The sequence below is a fragment of the Palaemon carinicauda genome, chromosome 5 (assembly GCF_036898095.1).
Source record: "Palaemon carinicauda isolate YSFRI2023 chromosome 5, ASM3689809v2, whole genome shotgun sequence".
Taxonomy (NCBI): Eukaryota; Metazoa; Arthropoda; class Malacostraca; order Decapoda; family Palaemonidae; genus Palaemon; species Palaemon carinicauda.
This window is the reverse complement of record NC_090729.1, coordinates 168,748,888-168,773,800: the sequence shown is the minus strand read 5'-3', so window position 1 is coordinate 168,773,800 and position 24,913 is coordinate 168,748,888. Positions and strand designations below refer to the sequence as shown.

Here is a 24,913-nt window from a genome sequence, read left to right as displayed (position 1 = left end):
AATTTCTCCTAGGATCAGGTTCGGGAATGTCCTGGACAATCACTGAACTGTGGCTCAACATTATGAAATAAAGACGTTATCTATATCGAATTCTTGTATATTTATGTTGGCTTTTCCATGTATAGGTATAGGCAATGTGGCCCAACAGAAAGGCGTGAAATTCAGTATTTATTATTTAAGGGAACGTTAAAGATCTCCGTTGTCATATCTATGAAAGGTGATTTGAATGCCTTATCTATTGCATATATTTCTATGAATTATTCCATGACGTAACTAAAATTCATGTGGTATCAGTTAATATACTGGAATTTGTGTAAAATATATTACAACAAAGAGAACTTAAAAAGATAATATTTCACTGTAAATAGATTAAGGGAATCAGAAGACGGGATGAAAGAAGAACCAGGGTAAAAATGAGATAAAGAAAGGACAACATGGATGGATTAAGTCTACTGTCTAAACGAGTTTACTATAAGTAAAGCTACGGCTAGGGAAGAAACATAAGTTGCAATCAGTTCCAGTAAGAACAGAAAAGCACAGCAATAACAGCGTTAGTATAAACAAATAATTTAAAGCCATGAAATATTCTCAGAAGGAGGAGCTTTAGTTAAATTAGGAATTATTACAGCCACAATCAATAATTAGTCCAAGCAGAGAGAGAGAGAGAGAGAGAGAGAGAGAGAGAGAGAGATATACTCTTGGAACTATTAGGCTATAGTTAGAACATAAATGTTAGAGCCAAAATGATTGTACAGAAGAAACAGCAGGGGGAGTGCAGTTAGGACTGAAACGTACAAAATGAAATTACAGTGGGAGAGAAATGTACATCAGGAGCAATTGGGTGAAACAGAAATGCTTTATACTGAATGCACAAAAAGAAGCAGTGAGTCAAGACAAAATATTTAACGGGGATAATTTAAGTTAGAGCTAAGACGTAAAATGGAACAGGTTACTGTCGGAATAAAAATTTGCAGACATATATATAATGCACAGGAGGAAAATATAGTCAACTTTTTAACAAGAACAATTAATTAAAATACTAAAAGAACTAGCTCAGGAAGTTTCAGCTAGAATAGAAATGTACACTAGGAAGTTAGTCAAAATATGAACAAAACAAGGCCGGCATAGTTACATATGTACAGTGAAGGCAGCTACAGTCATAACAGATATCTACAGTATGAACAGTAGAACAGTTGCAGTTATAACAGAAATATAAAGAAAGAACAGAAATGTTAGAGCAGTGATAGATGCACAACTGGAACACTTAGGGCAAAATGAACAGCAAGAACATTTACAGTCGACACAGAAATATACAGGAAGAACAGTCACAGCTAGAAGAGAAATCTAGTTACAGTCTGAACAGTGATGGTCAGCATGAGAAGTTGCATTGTGAACAGAAATGTATAGAAGGCACTATTTGGTTGAAAATTTAAAGTAGGAACAGTAAGTTACCGTACAACGTTACAAAATACAAATGTACGAAATGGTTAATTTACATTCAGAAAAAGAAAAATAACACGACCAGTTCAAACACGAGGTGAGAATTCAAAGTGCGAACACAAGTTTAATTGGACTAACTATGATTCGATAACAAAACTATACTAGTATATAACAACATATCTCAGAATATGGGAGAGTCTTCAGTGTGTGACATAAACTAAACATTAATAAAACCGAGGGAAAAATTTTTTGTTTAGATATAAGTAGAATATTTAATGTTTGATTTATATCTAAAGAGGCAGGTCATTGGTTAATTTATAAAAACACAAATTTTAATATTGAACACAAAAAAATCATTATTCAATTTACAAATACTAAATTGTCACTGATTAATTCATAAGCAAGAAAAAATTTATTTGATATTTAAATCTGAAAAGGTATTTTTATAATCTATGAATCCAAAAAAGTCATTGTTTAATTCATGAAAACAAAAAGGACAGTTTCCTTTATAAATACGAAAAGGTTATGGTTTCACTGACATATAATGAGAATCAGTTTTATCAGAGGTAAGCAAGTCAATATCTTAATTGCATATGTTCTTCTAAAAAGAAAAATTTTTACCTAAATATTTTGAAAAAACTAGCAGTTGTTACACATGTCTCTTTAATTTTCTGGAATTACCAAAGGACTTAGTATTTTACAAAATCTAAAATATCTAATGGAATGAAATCAGCCTAGTAATAATTTGAGCTACAAACCATAACATTAGTTCTAAGAGAATTTTATCAATCACATCCATCAAAGTCATGAATGTTTCACCAAATTAAATCTTTCGTATGGAAAAAATATGACAAACGATAAGATTTGATTCTATAGAACATACATTTTAGTTTTGAAAGATGCACTTCTGAAATGAGAATTGAAACTAGAAAGTTACTTAAATTGAAAAATCTTGAGTTAACTTTTAATGTAGCTATAACATGACAGGTGACTCTTGGCACATGTTACATCATGAGTCTAGAGAATAAAAAAAGTAAAAATGATGATATGCAACTAAGAATTATCTTTACTATTCCAATTTCTATGTAGTAGGGTCGTGCGATTTCAGATCGTTGATTGTCTCTAGAAAAAGTTAGCTGGGTTCTGAACATGATGGTCTACTCTTCACAGCACATGGATAGAAAATGAGAGAGAGAGAGAGAGAGAGAGAGAGAGAGAGAGAGAGAGAGAGAGAGAGAGAGAGAGAGAGAGAGAGAGAGAGAGAGAGATTGCTTACCTTTATTAACCAAGAATGAGGCGAGAGAGGATTTTGGTAGCCTCTTCCAGGTTCCCTTCTCCTTCCTCTTTAGTCTCCAATGTTTCTTAATCAGTTTGACTAAAACACAAAAGCACCAACGACTCTCAATGCATTAAATAAACGCACTTCCACAGGCATCTGTTTAACCTGCATTGTGAGATTTACATTTGGGAGAGGTGAATATTTTGTGGCGAATGTGTGTACTTCAGCACACGCATATATGTACGTATATGCATGTAAATACAGTAGTCTTTTACTTATTCCTATAACGGGATTAGAAGGCGTATACAATTATTGTCCCGTGCTTCATATTTATCTGTCACTTTTCCTTCTACTCCTCGCTTCATAAATCAAAAGTAAAAATTCAAATTATTATACACATTACCAATCACCGGACTTTCCAAAACAGACCTAACAATGTATTAGGTCTGTTGTTCTTCTCCAACTTTTAGCGGGTCACTAAAAGAAGTGGTTAATTGTGCAATGCCGTGGCAGCAGAAATCTCGACTCTACAGTAACTGACCACTGTAATAGCGTGGGTTTTGTCGAATCAAGGCACCAGATTAGAGAGACAATTACATTTGAGCCTGATGACAGCTAATCTGCATTGAAAAGCGTCATACTCTATCCTCGTGATTCTGGTTCTGCGAGAATCCGTTTTATTCAAACAAAAGAAATCGTAGTTTAACATTGTTTGAAAGCATCAACAAACATAAGGCTTAACACAATACAAAAGAATTAAGATTATTTGACGTACAGTGGCAATAGAAAGGCAGGTACAGTACAAATACAGAATCAGTCGATTTTTGCCACAAGGAAATACAACACATGAAGCGTAAGAAGTTAATATAGGGAACCACAGAAGACCACCTTTCAGGATGCCCCTTACGCCCTCACCTTCGGTGTCACTGATGGCTTGTCTGCTGGACATGAGCTCTCCCATCTTCTCCATGTAGCTCTTGGTGGCCAGGTCTAAGTAGCCCCGGGGCTCGGCCGAATCCCTGCCGTCGGCCTCGTACGTGTCCTGGGAAGAAAAAAACGATAAAATTGATAAAAAACCACTAAAATCTTGCCACGATGGGCTCACTAAGATTAGATTTGATTATAAAGACTCTTATCAAAGCTTGATTTTAAAGTAGAGTGCCTAAGCACCATTTTTCTATCTATATGGTTAAATTTTATGGAATAACCCTTGTAAATTGTTTACAAAAGTTGGCAGACCACTGCCTTACTATTTCTTTATGAAATCATCAATACAAAATGTTCTTATTTCCAATAAAAATAACTTTAAAACCAAATGATATACAGAGGAAAAGGAACAAAGTTCTTGAATGATGTCTTCATAATCTATGTACAGTATTCTCAATTTCTTTCAAAAGCCACCACTTTTTACTGTTAATTTCATCATCAACGCTGAAGTTAACACTGAGCACAGTACCATGCTGGAACCCTACTTTTGCTAGATTTTACATTGCTAAATATCAATAAAATGGCAATTTATTGCAATTCTACCCATAAATTGGTGTTTAGGTGGCCAAAATACTGTATCTTTACCATTTAAGATAAACAAATTACATAAAAAATTTGATGTGTTTGTGTGACATATTAACAAACTTACAAACCTAACATTAATTTGACACCAACATAGGGAAATAAAAAGCTACTTAGTGGAAATGTTGGTAAGTGCTAAATGGTGGCAGGAAATGTATCAACATGGAAAAGAATTATTGACCAGACATTAAACAGTGACGCTAAATTATACCTTTTCATCAGACATTGCTAGGATTTTTGCAATAATTACAATACATAAATGACAGATTAAGGGAAATAGAGGCAGTGGACAGGGCATACCACAAGCTCGTGTTATAAACAATATTACATAAAATTTCACTAAAATTGCTGTAAATATTCCATAAAACTTAACCACCTTTTATTTCTTATTCCATATCATCACATTATTACTACTATTGTCATACATTAAAATTAAAATCAATGGTTAATTTAGCGCGGCAGCATCATGGTACAGTATGAATGGCCATCTCTGAAAAAAAGGCAATACATTTAGAGTTTAAGCCTTTATCTCGGAGCAGTTTTAGAGCAAATAATATCTAAACATTAAATTGTCACAGAAAACGGTTTAAAACGGCATGCAAAGCTTTTAGAAGCGTTTAAAACGGGTTTAGTGGTGGAAGATGTCATGTGGTGTCTTCAGGAAACCAACTGTAGTGCAAGATTGGTCTAATAGTCACATCAGTTTATCTGGTTATTTTAAGTAGCAATTTAATCCAATTCTGATTACATAAAGCGAATAACATTTTATAGATTCTAGTTTAGAATATCAAAGCCCCTGAGAATCAGGTGGCCATCTCAATGTTATGAATTTACTGTTGGTTAAAATTGCAAGACTTAGACTAGATGCAAACAACCACAGTTGTTTTGCTATGATGTGAGAGCAAAAAGCAGTGACAGACAGAAACTTCCGGTAACAGTTATAAGCACAACTCATCTACAAACATCTACTTTGTGGAGAAAGGTCTGTGAAGTTAGAAGGATGTTTTACACTGAGGCACTATACAAGAAATGAATGAAGTACAATGCATAATTGGCACGGGGGATGATGACCGTCCAGGATCAATTCTGTAGGATTTCCTTGTCTGGGCATTAAACCTACTGAGATATTTAAGAGAAGACCTATGCATATTGTCTGTATGTGCAAAACTACAATTAAATTCCTATTCCAACTTTGAGATAAATGGTAGGATACAAAACTTCTTAATGTTCGGTCTTTGATTCTTGACTGTTTAAGAACTTTATAGCAGAGAAAACATTAAAGTTAACCAACACATTTCAGTTAAGTTTAGCTTATTGTGTATTTAAAAGCATGTATCAAGATTGAATATAACGATCAGTACTTTCCATTATTATTTGCGTTTATCTAAACACGTCATAGTATCATATCCATAATATCTATCGCTGTGAGCTACATGTATCCACAGAATCACATAATAAGTCACAATTGCATTGAGCCACACATTTTTTTAATAAAAAATTTACTCAAGAATACAGTTTCTGTGTATAAAATTCCATTTATGCTGAAGTCCCAAAATCACCAGATTTTAGTCTAATCTGAGAATATAAATCATAACGTAATATATTTACTAATATTTATAACCTCCATGATATTGCATATCCTTTCTCCATTACGCCAATATTTCGACGATCGATTCAGAAACCAAAATATTTGCTATGCTTGTCACTTACTTTGGCAGTTGGTCGACCACTTTAGGAATCTCTTGTAGCTCAATATCTCCTGTAGCTACCGTTCAAGGATTTTTATAGCTTCTGCAGTCGTGTGAGGAAGCAAAAGTTTAAGAACTGTTATCTTATCTAAACAGATCTATGTATCAAATAAACATCATTCATACGGTACCCTTTCACAATACCATTTAAAGTAGAATAAAAATACACCAGTGCTACGCTAACAACAAATTATAAAATCTGAAGATGAAAAGATTGAAGAGCAATACTTTGTTACTTGTTTTAAGAAGCTTGTTGAAGTTGCAACATTCCCCAGTAGTTGGAAAAAATAGAAACTAGAAAAAAATAATTCAAAACACGAGGTATTATTTTGCTCATCTTCCCAATGAGCTTGTTTGTTGTTCTCCAAAAGAAATATGACTTGTACTTCTTCCATTCTTATATAGACATGCTGTTTTACTAAGGGGAGCTTTGTGATAGACGTACACTCTGGCCGAGATCCCTGTGTTTGTTGATGTTGTTGCTGAGTCTGTGTGCTAAATGCTCGTTCACAGAGCCAGTGGAAGGTTTCTCTGGCGGGATAGGAGAGACAGAACTCTCCCGAGGAGGTACAGAGTTAAGAGGAGGATGATGATGGAGAGGGGTAGGGGGATGAAGAGGAGGGGGAGGTGAGGGCTGTGGCGGGGAGGGACGGATCAGGCTATGGCTGGACCTGCGAAGTGGGGGGGCTGAGCAGGGCGTGGGGGACAAAGCTTCTTCTAACTTGTACTGGGTTGGTCTAAGGCTGGTACGTCCTGAGCTGGGGTCAAGCACACTGGTAGAGGTCCGTGGTCTCTCCAGGAGTTTTTTAAGGCACGGCTTGCCACTGCTATCCGTCACAGCTTTGTAGACTGTGCCGTCCAGGTTTGAGTCTCCGGCCGCACCACCACCACCACCATCACTAGAGGAAAGTCTACCACCACTGACCCGGTCACCGAGTAGAGGCTCTCGGGAACTGGTCACAGGTGAACCCGAGGAACCAGATCGGCTGTGCTGTAAACCTTTGGCTCGACGATCGGATTTGTCCTAAAAAAAAAAAAAAAAAAACAATTGCTGTAACTTCTGGAAAGACCAGGCACATTGTTATATTACAGAAAAAAAATATTACAATAGTTTCTGCAAGGACCATATACCTTATTGTATTGTAGTGCAAATACATATTGCTGTACTGAAATTTCTGCAAGGACCAAGTACTGTACAATAAGAACAAAGCACATTACTGAAAATTCTGGAAGGACCAGATACTGTACAATAATAAGAAAGCATATTACTGAAAATTCTGGAAGGACCAGGTATGTCACGGCGACAGTTTTATAGAAACAAAGCAAATTACTGTTTGCAGGATACTGCACCTGAAACAAAACTTATTACTGTTCTACCTGTATGGCCAGACGCATGGGATAAAATATTCTTTAGACCTTGGCCAGATGTATCACTTACATGACAAAATGGAAACAAAATATATTACTGAAGTCCCTGAAAGAACCCAACATACCTGTATTAACAGATCAAAGTAAATTACTGTACTGCTATTTATGGTAAGACCAGATAGATCGCTCACATACACAAGGTTTATCACAACAGCTCTAACAACCAAAATAAATCACTGTCCTAAATAGCATTGTGGTTGACACATAAATAAAGAACAGTAACAATGATGTCTTTTGAATATGTTAAGATTAATGAAACTTAAACATAAATAAGGGAAACATATCGAGATATAAGATTACTAAAAATCTAATCAAACAGAACAAGAATCCTCAAAACATGCATCTTATCCTGCTAATCATCCCCAGTTCAAGAGTTGTAATAATTATCTTATACACAGACTGACCAATGCTTATGGTATTACAGTATTTTCAATATTAAACTTACCCGATAATCATGTAGCTGTCAACTCCGTTGCCCGACAGAATTCTATGGAGGGATACGCCAGCTATCACAATACTAGAAGGGGGTGTACTCACCAGCGCCACCTGTGGCCAGGTACTATAGTACTTCTTGTTGACACCTCCTCAATTTTTCCTCTGTCGTGCTTCCGGCAAGACGTTCTGGGATACGCTTATGATCTTGGAGTATTTTCACAGCTTTTGGTGAAGTATTTCTCTCAGATTTCGGCTGTCGCTTTACTGGAAAACTTCTATATTAGCTTAGATAGCTATTATTTAGTCCTGATTAACGGTTAACGATCTTTTGCTTGATTTGGAATCCCCACTTGGCTAACTCTTTTGATTCAAGATGTCTGACATTTCACAAGCCCCCACCCATAGACGATGTAGGTCTTGTAATAGGCGTATTCCGAAGGCCTCGGTAGATCCTCACACCGCTTGTTCTGACTGTAGGGAAAGGCCCTGTCAGTTAGAAGATCGATGTGAGGAATGCGCCGGACTTTCGGAACTTGATTTTGTCCGTCTTCTTAAGTATTCAACCAAGTTAGAGAGAGAGAGAGTTAGGAGGAGTTCTTCTCACTCTTCACTTTTTTCCTCACCTCATGATCCCCTACCTTTTCCTCCCCCTGTAGTGGCTACCCCCGAACCTACTATTTGCCCTCAACCTGATATGTCTGTTGTTTTGCGTGCCATTCAGGCTTTAGGTGACAAAGTAGAGTCAGTGGTTAGTGATCATAAGTCTCTTATGGCCGAAGTCAAGGAACTTAAGGTCAAGAGTGCAGTGGGTGGTATTAGTGCCAGTGCTGTGACGAGTGCTAGTGTCAGTGCAGTGCCAAGTGCTAGTGTCAGTGTCAGTGTGGTGCGTGAGGGTACTTCTGTGCGTGCCAGTCGTCCTCCCAGTCCGGGACCTCTTGCAAGCTCCCAAGCCCAGGGGAGAAGCAATGTCGAAGGGCAAAAGGGTTCGGCAGGCCTTGATCGGCGCACAGAAGTATCCTCGGTGGTTGCGGGCGTGTCTTCCAGAGACCGTCACTCCCACCTGCAGACGATTGAGCCCGTCTTTTACTCGTCTGCTGAACAATTGTCAGGGAAAAAACGTTGGACTCAGGTCTCAAGACCACTCAAACGTAGAGTCCAGACCTCAAGAGCTCAACCTGGCCGCAGTCATCAGTTGAATGCACTCCTCCTAAGAGGAGTAAGGTGCTGCCGCAACAGATCTCTGCTGTTAAGGCTTTACCTCAGCAGACCTTAGTGTCTGCCGACCCCAAGTTGACTCTACTGCAGTCCATGCAGTCACAACTTGCGGTCTTGATGCGTGAGTGTCAGGCTGAGAAGGTTACACCTCCTCCTGCGATCGCTCCGCCTAACCGCAGTACTGCCTGCCAGGCGTACGATGTTGAGGCTCCTCAGGATACCTTACCACGCTCTGAGTTTACTGTTTCCAGTGGTGTGCAGCTCCCTCCGCCTTCCTTAAGGCAACCTCAGCAATGGGAACAGGAAGCTTATACCTTACTTCCTCCGCTTCCACTTGCAGTTCCACCAGTGAGGCAACACTCTCTTGAGGTACAACAACCTCTCCCATCCATGAGTCAGACTCCTCAGCTCTCGCTGCAGCGAGCTCAACCCTCCTCAAGGCAAGCACCTCAACACCTTAGCCTTGCGCCTCAGGAACCTCAACTCGCGAGACAATTACTGCGTTCTGCGCAGCCACTACCTCATCGCTCACAGCTCACACCTCAGGAACCTCAACTCGTTCCTCAGGAACCTGCTACTGCGCATCCACCAACCACTCAGCAAGCGCAACTCTTGAGTTCAGACACTCATGCCAGGAGTCAGCCTCCTCCACCCATGCGCCTACCTTCTTCTACTTCTTTTGATCAGCCTTTGCAGCCTGAGCCTCAGGTGTTCCCTCAACAGAGTCTTGAGGAGGAAACCACAAGTATTGTTGTTCCAGCTCGTGCTGATTCTGCTGTTCAGCATACCTTACCTATCTCTTCGCTACACTCTGGTGATGAGGTTTCTGATGATGAGGCTGCACACCTGGATCCCTCATCAGACGTGGATGAATCCAAGTCTTCTCCGCCTCCTATTGACTTTCGTAAGGTCTTGGCTCTTTTTAGAGAGGTATACCCAGACCACTTTGTCTCTGCTATCCCCCGCTCTCCGCCATCTGAGTTTTCGCTGGGCATGTAGCCAGCTAAGTCTACATATACTAAGCTCGTCTTAGCAAGGTCCTCTAAGAGAGCGTTAAGGATTTTAGGGGAGTGGTTGCAGTCTAAGCAACAACTTGGAAAGACTTCGTTTATGTTTCCTCCGACTAAGCTCACTTCTAAAGCGGGCGTTTGGTATGCCACAGGAGAGGAACCAGGCTTGGGAGTACCTGCCTCTGCCCAGGCTGACTTCTCAAGTCTGGTAGACTCTCCTCGTAGAACAGCAATGAGGCGCTCTAAGGTTTGCTGGACCTTCTCAGACCTTGATCACTTCCTGAAGGGTGTTTTTAGAGCATTTGAGATGTTCAACTTCCTAGACTGGTGCCTGGGGGCCCTCAGCAAGAAGACCTCCCCTGCGGACAAGGATTCTGCCATGCTCTTAATGTCCTGCATGGATAAGGCCATTAGGGATGGATCTGGCGAGCTTGCATCGATGTTTGTGTCAGGGGTTCTTAAGAAAAGGGAGCAGCTTTGTACCTTCCTTTCCTCCAGCATCACACCTTGTCAAAGGTCTCAACTCCTTTTCGCTCCGCTCTCGAAGTTCCTTTTTCCCGAAGAGCTTGTTAAGGACTTGTCTGCTGCCCTGATACAAAAGGACACCCATGATCTTGTGGCCTCATCGGCTCGTAAGACTAAGGTTGCTACCTCAGTCACCAGGACTTATCGCACCCCAGTGGCTGATACTCCTGCTACGAGGTTCATTCCGCCCTTTCGTGGTAGAGCCCCCAGCCGAGGAAGCTCCCGTCCAGACTCTTCCAGGAGCAAGTCTAGGAAAGGTTCCAAGGCTTCTAAAGGAAAAAACTGACTCTCCTCATCTCCAGACAGCAGTAGGAGCCAGACTCAAGATCTTCTGGCAAGCCTGGGAAAAGAGAGGTGCAGACGCCCAGTCTGTCAGTTGGCTGAGGGAGGGTTACAGGATACCATTCTGCCGCAAACCCCCTCTGACCACATCTCCCATCAACCTCTCTCCCAACAACAAAGAAAAGGACAAGAGGCTAGCGTTGCACCAGGAGGTGTCGCTCCTTTTACAGAAGAAGGCAGTGGTTATAGTCCGGGACCATCAATCCCCGGGCTTCTACAACCGTCTCTTTCTGGTGGCCAAGAAGACAGGAGGTTGGAGACCGGTGCTGGACGTCAGCGCGCTCAATGCGTATGTCACCAAGCAGACGTTCACGATGGAGACGACGAAGTCGGTCCTAGCAGCGGTCAGGCAGGAGGACTGGATGGTCTCGTTGGACCTGAAAGATGCCTACTTTCACGTTCCTATTCATCCAGACTCCCAACCTTTCCTGAGATTCGTTTTTGGAAAGGTTGTCTACCAATTCCAAGCCCTGTGTTTTGGCCTAAGCACAGCTCCTATGGTGTTTACGCATCTGATGAGGAATATAGCAAAATTCCTCCACTTATCGGACATCAGAGCCTCCCTTTACTTAGACGACTGGCTGTTGAGAGCCTCCACGAGTCGTCGCTGTCTGGAGAGTCTCAACTGGACTTTGGACTTAATCAAAGAACTGGGTCTGTTAGTCAACCTAGAAAAGTCTCAGCTCATTCCCTCCCAATCCATTGTGTACCTGGGAATGGAGATTCGGAGTCAGGATTTTCGGGCTTTTCCATCGGCCCCAAGGATAAGCCAAGCCCTAGATTGCATCATGAGCATGCTGAAGAGGAGCAGTTGCTCGGTGAGACAGTGGATGAGTCTCACAGGGACCCTTTCATCGCTGGCCCTGTTCGTCGAGCTAGGGAGACTCCACCTCCGCCCTCTTCAATTCCATCTTGCAGCTCATTGGGACAAGGGTTTGACTCTCGAAGCAGTCTCTATACCAGTCACCAAAGAGATGAAGACCACTCTCTTGTGGTGGAAGACCAATCTCCTTCTCAGGGAGGGCCTATCGTTGGCTATTCAGACCCCCAATCTTCATCTCTTCTCAGATGCATCGGACTCGGGCTGGGGCGCGACCTTGAACGGACAGGAGTGCTCGGGAACGTGGAACGAGGAACAGGGAACGCTCCACATCAACTGCAAGGAGCTACTAGCAGTTCATTTAGCCCTGTTGAACTTCAAGTCCCTCCTGCTAGGCAAGGTGGTGGAGGTGAACTCCGACAACACCACAGCCCTGGCTTACATCTCCAAGCAAGGAGGGACCCATTCGAGGAGCCTATACGAGATCGCAAGGGACCTCCTCATTTGGTCAAGAAGTCAAAACCTCACTTTAGTCACGAGGTTCATTCAGGGCAACATGAACGTCTCAGCAGATCGCCTAAGCAGAAGGGATCAGGTCATTCCCACGGAATGGACCCTCCACAAGAGTGTGTGCAACAGACTTTGGACCTTGTGGGGTCAGCCTACCATAGATCTGTTTGCCACCTCCATGACCAAGAGACTTCCGCTGTACTGTTCCCCAGTTCCAGACCCAGCAGCAGTTCATGTGGATGCTTTTCTGCTGAACTGGTCCCATCTCGACCTTTACGCATTTCCACCGTTCAAGATAATAAACAAAGTCCTTCAGAAGTTCATCTCGCACGAAGGGACACGGCTGACGCTGGTTGCTCCCCTTTGGCCTGCAAGAGAATGGTTCACAGAGGTACTTCAATGGCTGGTCGACGTCCCCAGGACTCTCCCTCTAAGAGTGGACCTTCTACGTCAACCTCACGTAGACAGGTTGCACCCAAACCTCCACACTCTTCGGCTGACTGCCTTCAGACTGTCGAAAGATTCGCTAGAGCTAGAGGCTTTTCGAAGGAGGCAGCCAGCGCGATTGCCAGAGCAAGAAGGGTTTCCACTCGTAGAGTCTACCAATCTAAGTGGGAAGTCTTCCGGAGCTGGTGTAGAGCCAATGCAGTATCCTCTACCAATACCTCTGTGACCCAAATAGCTGACTTCCTATTACATCTTAGGAATGAGAGATCCCTTTCAGCCCCTACGATTAAAGGGTACAGGAGTATGTTGGCTTCAGTTCTCCGCCACAGAGGTTTGGACCTTTCTTCCAACAAGGACCTTCAAGACATCCTTAAGTCTTTTGAGACTTCTAAAGAGCGTCGTCTACCCACTCCAGGCTGGAACCTAGACGTAGTCTTAAGGTTCCTTATGTCACCTAGGTTCGAACCTCTCCAGTCAGCTTCCTTCAAGGACCTTACCCTCAAGACTCTTTTTTTCTTGTCTGCCTTGCAACAGCTAAAAGAGTCAGTGAGGTTCATGCCTTCAGCAAGAACATTGGTTTCACGACCGAATCTGCAACATGTTCTTTACAGCTCGGATTCTTAGCTAAGAATGAACTTCCTTCGCGTCCTTGGCCTAGATCGTTTGAAATACCTAGCCTCTCCAACATGGTAGGTAACGAGCTAGAGAGAGTTCTTTGCCCTGTCAGAGCTCTCAAATATTATCTTAATAGGTCCAAACCTATTCGAGGACAGTCAGAAGCCTTATGGTGTGCCATCAAGAAACCTTCGAGGCCCATGTCCAAGAACGGGGTTTCGTATTATATAAGGCTTCTGATTAGAGAAGCCCATTCTCACTTAAAGGAGGAAGACCTTGCTTTGCTGAAGGTAAGGACCCACGAAGTAAGAGCCGTAGCTACTTCGATGGCCTTTAATAAAAACCGTTCTCTGCAGAGCATAATGGATGCAACCTATTGGAGGAGCAAGTCAGTGTTTGCATCATTTTATCTTAAAGATGTCCAGTCTCTTTACGAGAACTGCTACACCCTGGGACCATTCGTAGCAGCGAGTGCAGTAGTAGGTGAGGGCTCAGCCACTACATTCCCTTAATCCCATAACCTTTTTTAACCTTTCTCTTGAATGCTTTTATTGTTGTTTTTATGGTTGTTACGGTAGGCTAAGAAGCCTTCCGCATCCTTTTGATTTGGCGGGTGGTCAATTCATTCTTGAGAAGCGCCTGGGTTAGAGGTTGTGTAGAGGTCCTTTAGTAGGGGTTGCAGCCCTATATACTTTAGCACCTTTGAGTTGATTCAGCCTCCAAGAGGAACGCTGCGCTCAGTAAGGAAGACGAACTTAAAAAAGAGGCAGAGTAACGGTTCAAGTCGACTTCCTTACCAGGTACTTATTATTTCATTGTTATTTGAGATAACTGTTATATGAAATATGGGATACTTAGCTATCCTTTAATCTTGTACACTGGTTTTCACCCACCCCCCTGGGTGTGAATCAGCTACATGATTATCGGGTAAGTTTAATATTGAAAAATGTTATTTTTATTAGTAAAATAAATTTTTGAATATACTTACCCGATAATCATGATTTAATTGACCCTCCCTTCCTCCCCATAGAGAACCAGTGGACCGAGGAAAAATTGAGGAGGTGTCAACAAGAAGTACTATAGTACCTGGCCACAGGTGGCGCTGGTGAGTACACCCCCTTCTAGTATTGTGATAGCTGGCGTATCCCTCCATAGAATTCTGTCGGGCAACGGAGTTGACAGCTACATGATTATCGGGTAAGTATATTCAAAAATTTATTTTACTAATAAAAATAACATTTTTGATTAAGCAAACGTTCACAAGACGTAAAATTTCATACCTATAAAAACACAGTACTACTGTATATACAAATATTTGTAAAGTGATGAGAAATAAAGAAAAAACATGTAATTTGCATTACATTCAATTCTGTACTACATTTCTATGTAGTCATGTGAAACTCTCTCTCTCTCTTACACACCACACACTATATATCTATATCTTTCAATCTAAATATATTATAAATATATAAACAAAACCATAAGTTTCACTATACACACATATATAAATAAGAGAGGTGAGTATTTATTAGTAATTATCAACCATCTGTATCCCATTTTAAACTTGCAAGTAAAATATGTTGAAGAGGTTTCTTTTTATTGCACTTTGTGGAGTTCATTGGTGTAATTATAACTTATTTTATTAGTTGGCAAAGCAGAATACTATAAGGACAAACAAAACAGTATCTACCATTGCAACAAAACCCACAGAAAAATAAAAAATCTTACTATTACGATGCATTATTTTATATCTTAAAATTGAGAATTCCTTGAATTTCTGAGATAATTTGTAATGTAAATTTTTCATATGATAATATTCTGGGGCCACTCTGGGAATTTTCCTCTGAAAGTTTCAGGCACGTTCTAACTGCAATAATATTTCTTTTTTTTCAGTGCTTTGTTGTATAAAATTGTTCTTACTGGTTGGGTGCAACAAATATTGCACCTGCACCAATAGACAATTTGAATTCAAAATAACCTTCAAATAAAAGAATTTCTCTAGACTAATGCAACGATCGAAAATGGGGCAAATTAACTCTTTACTCCTGGAAGACAAAACTTCCATTCTTTGATAAAGAGAGCCTAAGGTATTGTAACCTCTCTTTCAAAAGAGAAACTAAGATGATTTTCCCTAAATTGCATCAGCAATGACCTTGCATCAAACCAGTTTGGGTTGCTTTAATTTCGTTAATGTTCAATAATTAAAAGAAATTGCCAAGCCCTGCTGCTTTAAAAATGTAGTCTTACCATCCTCATCTGCGAAGTGACTTTATCAACCACCTGAGCAACACTGCTTCTGCCTCCTATCATTTTCCTACGAGGATTTCGCGGGATCTTTTTCTTCCTCAGGCGAACGGGGGTCACCTGGTGATCAGACTCCCCACTGCTGGAATTCGTCTCACTGGAAGAGGAGAAAGATTCAAGTGTGGGGAAAGAACAAATAAATAAATAAAAATAAAATAATAATAAAACTCATGGGGAAGCATTGATTAACTCCAATTTGAAGGCATTGCGTGTTTCACTCTGATTTTCATTGATATTGTTTAAAAATAATTCAACTCTACTGCTTGAAAATGTAAAATTTTGCTTTGGTTACTAATGATTTTAGACCAAAATATTTTTCTAACTTGATATTGGATTTCATGCTGTGATGGAGAACCTTCTGAAACACTCCTACTTTTAACAGTACTTTCGCTCTACTTTCTGATATACTGTATTATCAATAGCGATTTAATTTTCTGAAGAACTGACCTGAAATCAATGGATGCTGGTTCGTCTGCATTGGATCCTTTCTTAATAAGCCTTGACCAAAGTTTATTCCTCAGTTTCTCCTGAAAATTTGCACCTGAAAGAGAAATTTGATCAGTATCCTTGAGTGTTTAACCTGCTTATGTAACTTGAGTGTTTAACTTGCTTATGTGAAATAACTCCTAAACACAACATTGTAATTTCCCCAAAAAAATTTTGTGTACAGAAATGAATTATTTTTGTGAAGCATTACTTCCAATGATATTTGAATGCAAACTAAAACTTGTAAGCTAGTGACAGAAATGGTTACACACTTTTTCAATGTAAAAATATGTACCATTCACTGTGAATTAACAACACAATAAAGAACAATCAGTCTCTCATCTACTGTAAATGCCAATTACAGTCAATAATACGAACTTGAAAAACTATAATTATGATATCAGAAGAATATTTAATTTTTATTACATATTGATATATTTTTCTTCAATACGAACCAATGGCAAATAATTGTAAACCCATTTAAGCTGACATTGGAAACATCAATATTGATATGCAGAATAATTACTATTTAAAGAGTTCAAAATACTAACCATAACAAGAATCCCAAGCAGGCAAGCAAAGGAAGATAAAATAAACAGGTTTAGATTATTTATGAAATTATTGACAATTAAGATCAGTCAGTAAGAGTAAATTAAATGTAAAAATTTACGCATCTGTTCCTTCTAAGTCTTTTCCATCTTTACCCATAGAAAATATATCTATGATTTCTTACATTGGGACTAAGGTTGAAAAAGACACTGGCCTGACCACTAAATTATTTAATGGTAAAAGAATCACATTCCAATTAATTCTATTGCTTTTCATTTTAATTCTCTCCTATATCCCTTCTTTCCATAGACTTGAATGTCCACCAAAACAACTTTCCATAATATAAAAAAATTTTACTTACTTTTATCGGTTGCGGATCAAAATACTCAACAAGAGTCTCGCAGAACTGGCGTCCCATGGACAAAAAATCATGGATATTATAGTGTGTCCCAGCGCGGGGGCCCTCCGAAGCGCCTCCGAAGGAAGCCTCCATCGTGTAGGAATGTAAGACACCCATCATCCAGACGACCACGCGAGCGGTTCCTTCCTTGCAACGGTGGACTTTAAACTTGCAGCTGCGAAAGCTAAACTGAAATAAGGAGAAGTCGCAGCTTTGCATTACGTCTTTGCTGTAGGAAATGCAGGATTTAAAGCCAGAGAGAATTCTTGGGCCCTGCATAACGTTTAATGGTTTGGGAGGAATCTAACTTAATGGAAGTAAATGTTTCTTTATGAAAGTCAGAGAAAATTAAATTCTTTTCATAAAAGACAAAGTATAACGAACAGCTCAAGAACATAGCATTGGGGCCGGAGAAAAAAAAACTACTCTATTCAGTGAATAGGAAAGACTACTAAAAAATAGATTGAAAATTCCAGCACAGGATATCAACTCATTTTTTTGCACTGCAAAAAAAAATGGTAGTCCTAGGAAAATGTACCTTATCCCCACCATTATAATGGAGGAGGAGAGGAAAAATCTGCTCTCGTAAATGGTTGTCTTGGTTTCGACGGTTCTCACAGCCATACAAAAAGATGTTGTGCTTACGCGAATGGGCATGGAAATCCCCATACATAACTACACCGTGTTCATCCATTAACCTATTGGAAAGAAAAGTCGGTGAAAAGGTCAAAATAGACAATTCCAGAGAAAAATATCTTACGGCTACGGCTGATGCAACAGCTATGAAAACGCTCTAAGAAGAACAAACCTGTTTTCTAAGCAAAATACACCCACATATGAAAGTTCAAAAGATAAAGTTATCTGTATTTTCAATCTGTAAAATGCATACCCTTCAAGAAGGTAAAGTTTCTGTTTCTGGAAACACGTTCCATGATAAGATACTCAACAAAGAATAAGACGAGGACTTTCCTACAACAGCTCTTGCCAACAAATCTATCTTCAAGGAACACTCACTAAAAGATGTCATAACCACAATACATGTTTTTGGTATTTTTGGCCTCTTGTCATTAATATTTTCATATGTTACTATTTTATACATTCATAAATTTTACACTAAAGACCAATAAAAAAAAATTAACAAGAAATTATTTGATTTTGGTTGACGCCACTTTAAGCTTTCTCATTGACAAATATAGAAAGACTGGTGTACCCGAGCCATCAAAAATGACATCTAAATATTTAAATGGATATGCACACATGCACATATTCAATCCATCCCACCCCTCCTCCTTTCCTAATACAATCCGCTGGTTCAGCAATTTGGGGTAGTGATCTATTTTTTTTTACCAGTGCTCACCACTTGTAAGCACTTTTGCATATCCAATCTAATCAGTTCTTCTTCCCCACCCCGACATGTAATACGTCAAATTTTAACAGCTTCAACCTTTATTCCTTCATTTATATTTCGCATCCATACTTCACCACCGAAAGAAGAGTTGGTCCATCAATCACCTAATTCCCACCCCCTAGTTTCCCCTCTCAATCTTCAGCAAAAATTCTGCTGCCTTCTTGCTTTTCTTATTCCATGACTTACATCCTTTCTCATCTCACCACCCTTCTAAATAATTATAAGAATCAACCACTTCCATTCTACCACCATTCATTACTCCTTCTTCATGACTTCCATTTAAGCATGTTACTTTAATCTTGTTTACTGAACATTTAATCAATATTTTCTCCTATTACTAACACTTCGAAAAACTCTTATACCAGATTCTGCAGTTTTCAGAAGTATTTGGTGACCAGACACACACACACACACACACAAAAGCTCGTATGACACCACTGGAAGTAAACACTCAACCCTCTACATTCTCTCTAATTAGAATTTAGTTTGTTAACAGATTAAAAACACATTATACTGACCTACGGACCATGGCCTTGGTATGCCAGATGGCAGGGAACATTTCTTTGACAACCATCTTATACTGGCGATTCAAGTCTCGGCCGACCAGCGAGCAACGGTGGTTTCCCACAATGACCCCGTCTGGATTCAGCATCGGGATCACTTTGAAAATGAACTGCGATCGGAGCTCCTATTGAGAAAATTAACACCATACATACAGTATTAATACACGTATATATAAGATGCAAGGAAAGCCCAATGAGAATAAATTAAATGAAACATGTAATGAAGGACATGATTCAACTCAAGATCTATAATGTATCAATTTACCTTAATTCCTGGCGATTTCTTTCATTTTCATATCTTACTATAGGATAAATATAACGCATATGTAGCTTACCTGAAGATATTAATGTTGTCATATTATATTCAAATAAACTACACTTCATTCTACAAACGAACTGAGGGCATCTTTATGGTGTTCTCAGACAATAAAAAAATTTGCGTAATATCTAGACATTATATAATCATAAACCTTGAAGGTCTAAGAGGCACATTGAAGGCTTCCTTTCACAATATTGATGCAAAATAAAATTTAAGTAAAACATAGAGTAAAACTTGTAATGTTACAGAGGGGCGCTTTACACCCAGTGACACAAATTGAAAGAATTCAATCAACAAACACTTACGTGAGCTTTGGGATGGTCCATCGTGAGGAAATCCAATACGCCCTTCATGATCCAGGACGAGGGGGTCTCCCCTGGGTGGACCCGAGCCGTGAGCACCACAGCCCGCTTTTTCTGGAAAACAATTTCAATTCAGAGAAATTCATTTCTTCATCAATTGCCATTGCTCTTGCGTTACGATCTATAAGGTCTGGCGCTCTGCACAAAATTAAATATAGTAAAAGGAATATAAAATATCCACAATCAAATGAAAGTTATATATCATGTCATATAAAAAATCTAAAATCGTTAAAGAAGTAATGAAAAGACCGACGAAGTCATGAAGTATCTGATCAATGTAATAAATCATGAACTGCGTTTTTTATCTATCGACTGACATCTGAAATGCTCTTCATAATTTCATGGCTTGCATCAAAATCTCCCTTATATAATATAGTGCAAGTGTCTGGCATATATATATATATATATATATATATATATATATATATATATATATATATATATATATATATATATATATATATATATATATATATATATATATATATATATATATATTTCTTTCCAGTCACGCTGAGCGGGATTGCCAAGACTGATTCGTCTTGACTTCACAGCCTCACCTTTCCATCTTCTTCCGGTTCGGGACTCGTGATCGTCAGGAGATAGACCGGGTTTCCCGCTAAGGAACGGCAGAGTATCCGTTGCCTACATACGGTGGACTTGAAGACGTCGTTCTGTGAACGAGAAGATGCAGTGAATGGAAAATTAAAAATGCTTATTTGAAAATCTTGTCTGTTCTTTTATTCCTTAATTAAGATTATGTCTAAGGTAAATTCTACTAGTTATATAATGATTAATAGAGAATTAAAAGAATTTTGATCCATTCGTCTTTTTGTTTCTAACTCATTAATTATAATAATAATTATAATAATAAAAAAAAAACAGAAAAATTAGATGAACATCAATAACCCACACAAATAAACAAAAAATATAATCAACAATGGAAACAAGGCGAAAGAACGAGAAAAATAAACATTTAATTAAAATCACAAACAAAAAAAGTAAATTAATCAAACTTCACAGGTCAATTCCCTATTCTTACAGACCCACCTGAATTGACAGCAGATGCTCTTGCATATCAGAGTAACTGTAGGGATAACAGTGAGCAATGTAAACCGTGTCATGGTCATGGGGAAACGTGACGTTGAAGGTCAGTGTGTAAGAAGGGGCGTCATCCTCTCCGTCGTCATCGCTGTCGAAGCAGGCATTGTCGCTGCTGGAAAACAAAATACTATTTAACTGTGACCGAGATTGTATTGATTATTATTATTATTATTATTACTATTACAAGGCAAGCTACAATTCTAGTTGGAAAAGTAGGATGCTATAAGCACAAGGGCGCCAATAGGGAAAAATATCCTGGTGAGGAAAGGAAAGGAGGATATATATAAATCATAAGAGAAGTAATGAACAATAAACATATTTTAAGAACAGTGACAACATTAAATTATATCTTTCATATACAAGCTATAAAAGCTTAAAAAACGAGGAAGAAAAATAAGATAAGATGATGTGCCCAAGGGTACCCTCAAGCAAGAGAACTTTAACCAATGGCAATGGAAAATAATGGTACAGAAGCTATGGCACTACCCAAGACTAGAGAACAGTGGTTTGATTTTGAAGTGTCCTTCTCCTAGAAGAGCTTGCTTACCAGAGCTAAAGAAACAAGTAAAAAAACAAACACAGAGCGCATACCTACGCCAAGGCAGATCAGTTCCCTCTATCTTACCATCCCGATCTTCACTAGACCCTACTTATTTGCTCCCACTTTGGATCAGCAGGTATGGAACTTTAAAAATTCACACTTGCAGTGAATGTTTTCATGTTGAATAGGCTGACATAAATATCTTTTTATAGTTTATAAATGAAAGATCTATTTTAATGTTACTTTTCTTAAATTATACTGCATTAATTGTTCATTACTTCTCTTGTAGTTTATTTCCTTATTTCCTTTCCCCACTGGCTAATCTTTGTAGCTTAGCTAGTAATAATAATAATATTAATAACAGCAACAACAACAATAATAATAATAATAATAATAATAATAATAATAATAATAATAATAATAATAATAATAATAATAAAGGTATTAATAACAATACTGTACAAGGATCAGCACTATAATGTGCTGATTGCTAGACCTTATGATGGCTTTAAGCTTAAAATTTTCATCAAGTATGCTGTGCTTTATTGTCGAGTAATAAACAATAATATCCAAATTGAGCCAATCTCGCAATGGAAGAATCTCTTTAAAAATCCTGGATCTAGATGATGACCCAGTGTAATGGTCTGTTTTTGCCCCAGGGGGAAATATGGCCCAGGATATATATCCACCGGGGGAACTTTGTTCCAGGATAATATTCCCCCTTCTGGGCCAAGATTCCCCATTTGCTTGGCGGAGGTAACCATTATTTCGGACGGGGGAAAAACAGACCATTACACCGGGTCATAAAAGTAAGTAATTAATTTCTTTAATTTTAATATTTTTAGAATGCGCAGTTCAACATTACCTCTTGCCAGTACAAGTTTGTGACCTGTGAAGGGGGTCCGGGGGCTTGCCCCGGCTAGGGGTTGTGACCTGGGAAGGGAGTCAGGGGACTTGCCCCGGCTAGGGGTTGTGACCTGGGATGGGGTCCGGGGGCTTGACCCCGTCTAGAAGTTGTGACCTGGGAAGGGGGTCCGGGGGCTTGCCCCGGCTAGGGGTTGTGACCTGGGAAGGGGGTCCGGGGGCTTGCCCCAGCTAGGGGTTGTGACCTGGGAAGGGGGTCCGGGGGCTTGGCCCCGTCTAGAAGTTGTGACCTGGGAAGGGGGTCCGGGGGCTTGCCCCGTCTAGAAGTTGTGACCTGGGAAGGGGGTCCGGGGGCTTGCCCCAGCTAGGGGTTGTGACCTGGGAAGGGGGTCTGGGGGCTTGGCCCCGTCTAGAAGGTGTGACCTGGGAAGGGGGTCCGGGGGCTTGCCCCGGCTAGGGGCTGTGACCTGGGAAGGGGGTCCGGGGGCTAGGCCCCGTCTAGAAGTTATGACCTGGGAAGGGGGTCTGGGGGCTTGCCCGGCTAGGGGTTGTGACCTGGGAACTTCTAGGTTAAGTTAGGTGGGTTTGTTAGGTTCTGTACCCTTTTGTACCTTTTTATATTTTGTGTAAGGGGTATATGGAAAAATGCTTTAAAATACACATTATTATCGTAGCATTGCTAACGTTAGCAGTGGCATCGTAACGTTGGTAACATTGCGTAACATTGTGTGTGTGTGTATATATGTGTGTGTGTATATATATTATATATATATATATATATATATATATATATATATATATATATATATATATATATTCCTAATATTTTGTCAAACTTACCGTTGATTATTTCATTCATAAAAATCGTTTCTCTGTAAGGGAGGATGGGGGAGAAATGGCTAGGGGGGAAAAATATCTTAGGACTGAAATTCCCCCACGGGGAATAACAGCCCGAGCTGCTTTTCCCGGGGGGGGGGGGGGGAACTAGTCTAGGCTAATTTTCCTGGGGTTAATTTCAGTCAGGGGGGGGGGGAAACTTCCTGCTACACTGGATCACCACCAAAATCTAATCACTTTTAAGTTAGCCCATTTCTGTCATATCCTGAAATTTTCATCAAAATTCATCCGTAACTTAGCAAGTTTTAATCTGGTGAAAAGCAAACAAACAAACAGACAGAAGTTCAACATAACCTCCTCGGTGGAGGTAATAAACAAGTTATATGTTTTTCTAATTCATTTTATGATGAAATTTATTCACTCCCAGGGACCGTTTTGTTAAGGCTATCGAAGATGTCTCTGGAATATTAGTCCTTCACATGTGAAGAATTTTGACTCACGTAAGGGAAAAGAATCGAAGGATATTTCCATTCATTTTAAATAGTTATGAGATACATTTATCTATAGACTTTCTCGGACTCTTTTGAGGATACTGGGGTTATGAAGATACTTTTCAATGGAACTCAAACGAGGCCTTTTTTTTAATTATCATTATTATTACTAGATAAGCTTCAATCATAGCTGGAAAAGCAGGGTGCTTTAAGCCCAAGGGCTCCAACAGGAAAAAATAGCAGCGAGGAAAGGAAATAAGGAAATAAATAAACTACAAGAGAAGTAACGAACAATCAAAATATAATATTTTAAGAACAGTAACAACATTAAAACATATCTTTCATATATAAACTATAAGAGAAATCCGAGGATTTACCTCCTATAGATAAGTCACGATAATTATTTTACATCAAGAGATTACATCCTTTAAATTCCCGAGTAAATAATACAGTACCTGTCATGATTCTTGAAGTAAACGATATTAGTAGCACATCGCCTCCAGCCTATGGAATGTATCTCGGCCTCCTTGCTTGAATACATGAGCGGACGCATGCCATGGTTGTAGAGGCTGTCTCCTTTGTTCAGGTTCACTATTGAGAATCTGCAAGAATGACGTCATGATAATAGTTCATGATGGAAAGAGGTAAAAATTAGTATTCTTTTAATTGTAAATTTTGTTTATTCTTAAACAACAGTAAATAGCAATGGGAGATGTATCCTTGGTAATGAAATATTAAATGGTGTATAAAATATAGCGTCTGCTACTGTTAATATTTGTATATGGGATTCCATGAAATTTTCATCGCGTAAACAATGCCTTTTGTTCCTATATTTGGTCATCATTGGAGACATTTATTCCATAAAGATTGACGAATAAAAGTGTTAAAATATGTCCAAAATTTTGGTCTTGGGGCAAAAGATACCCAAACTAGAGGAAGACGATTAAGATATTTCCCAACTTCATAAACAAAGAAAAGTAGTTGTCAGATCTTTAGCAAAACACTGTTACTGAGAGACGTTACTTCGTCAATACCTGATATAAATACATACACTCACACACACACACACACTATATATATATATATATATATATATATATATATATATATATATATATATATATATACACAGTGCATGTATGTATACACATATACATACATACATATACCAAGGCACTTCCCCCAATTTTGGGGGGGGGGGGTTAGCTGACACCAACAATGAAACAAAACAAAAAGGGGACCTCTACTCTCTACGTTCCTTCAGCCTAACCAGGGACTCAACCGAGTTCAGCTGGTACTGCT

The 24,913-nt window shown here is 39.4% G+C and overlaps 2 protein-coding genes across 5 annotated transcripts in view; one reads left to right on the top strand and one right to left on the bottom strand.

The window, feature by feature from the left end:
• Window positions 1-24,913, top strand: part of LOC137641601 (cytosolic carboxypeptidase 2-like) — a 306,984-nt gene that overhangs the window by 213,353 nt on the left and 68,718 nt on the right. The window lies entirely within an intron of this gene.
• Window positions 1-24,913, bottom strand: part of LOC137641600 (cytosolic carboxypeptidase 2-like) — a 50,990-nt gene that overhangs the window by 18,243 nt on the left and 7,834 nt on the right. Inside the window, 11 exon segments of the mRNA XM_068374317.1 lie at window positions 3,635-3,761; window positions 6,482-7,060; window positions 15,631-15,784; window positions 16,135-16,214; window positions 17,084-17,311; window positions 17,661-17,820; window positions 19,049-19,218; window positions 19,718-19,828; window positions 20,335-20,448; window positions 20,825-20,990; window positions 24,067-24,213. Coding sequence (XP_068230418.1) covers window positions 3,635-3,761; window positions 6,482-7,060; window positions 15,631-15,784; window positions 16,135-16,214; window positions 17,084-17,311; window positions 17,661-17,820; window positions 19,049-19,218; window positions 19,718-19,828; window positions 20,335-20,448; window positions 20,825-20,990; window positions 24,067-24,213 — 2,036 coding nt within the window.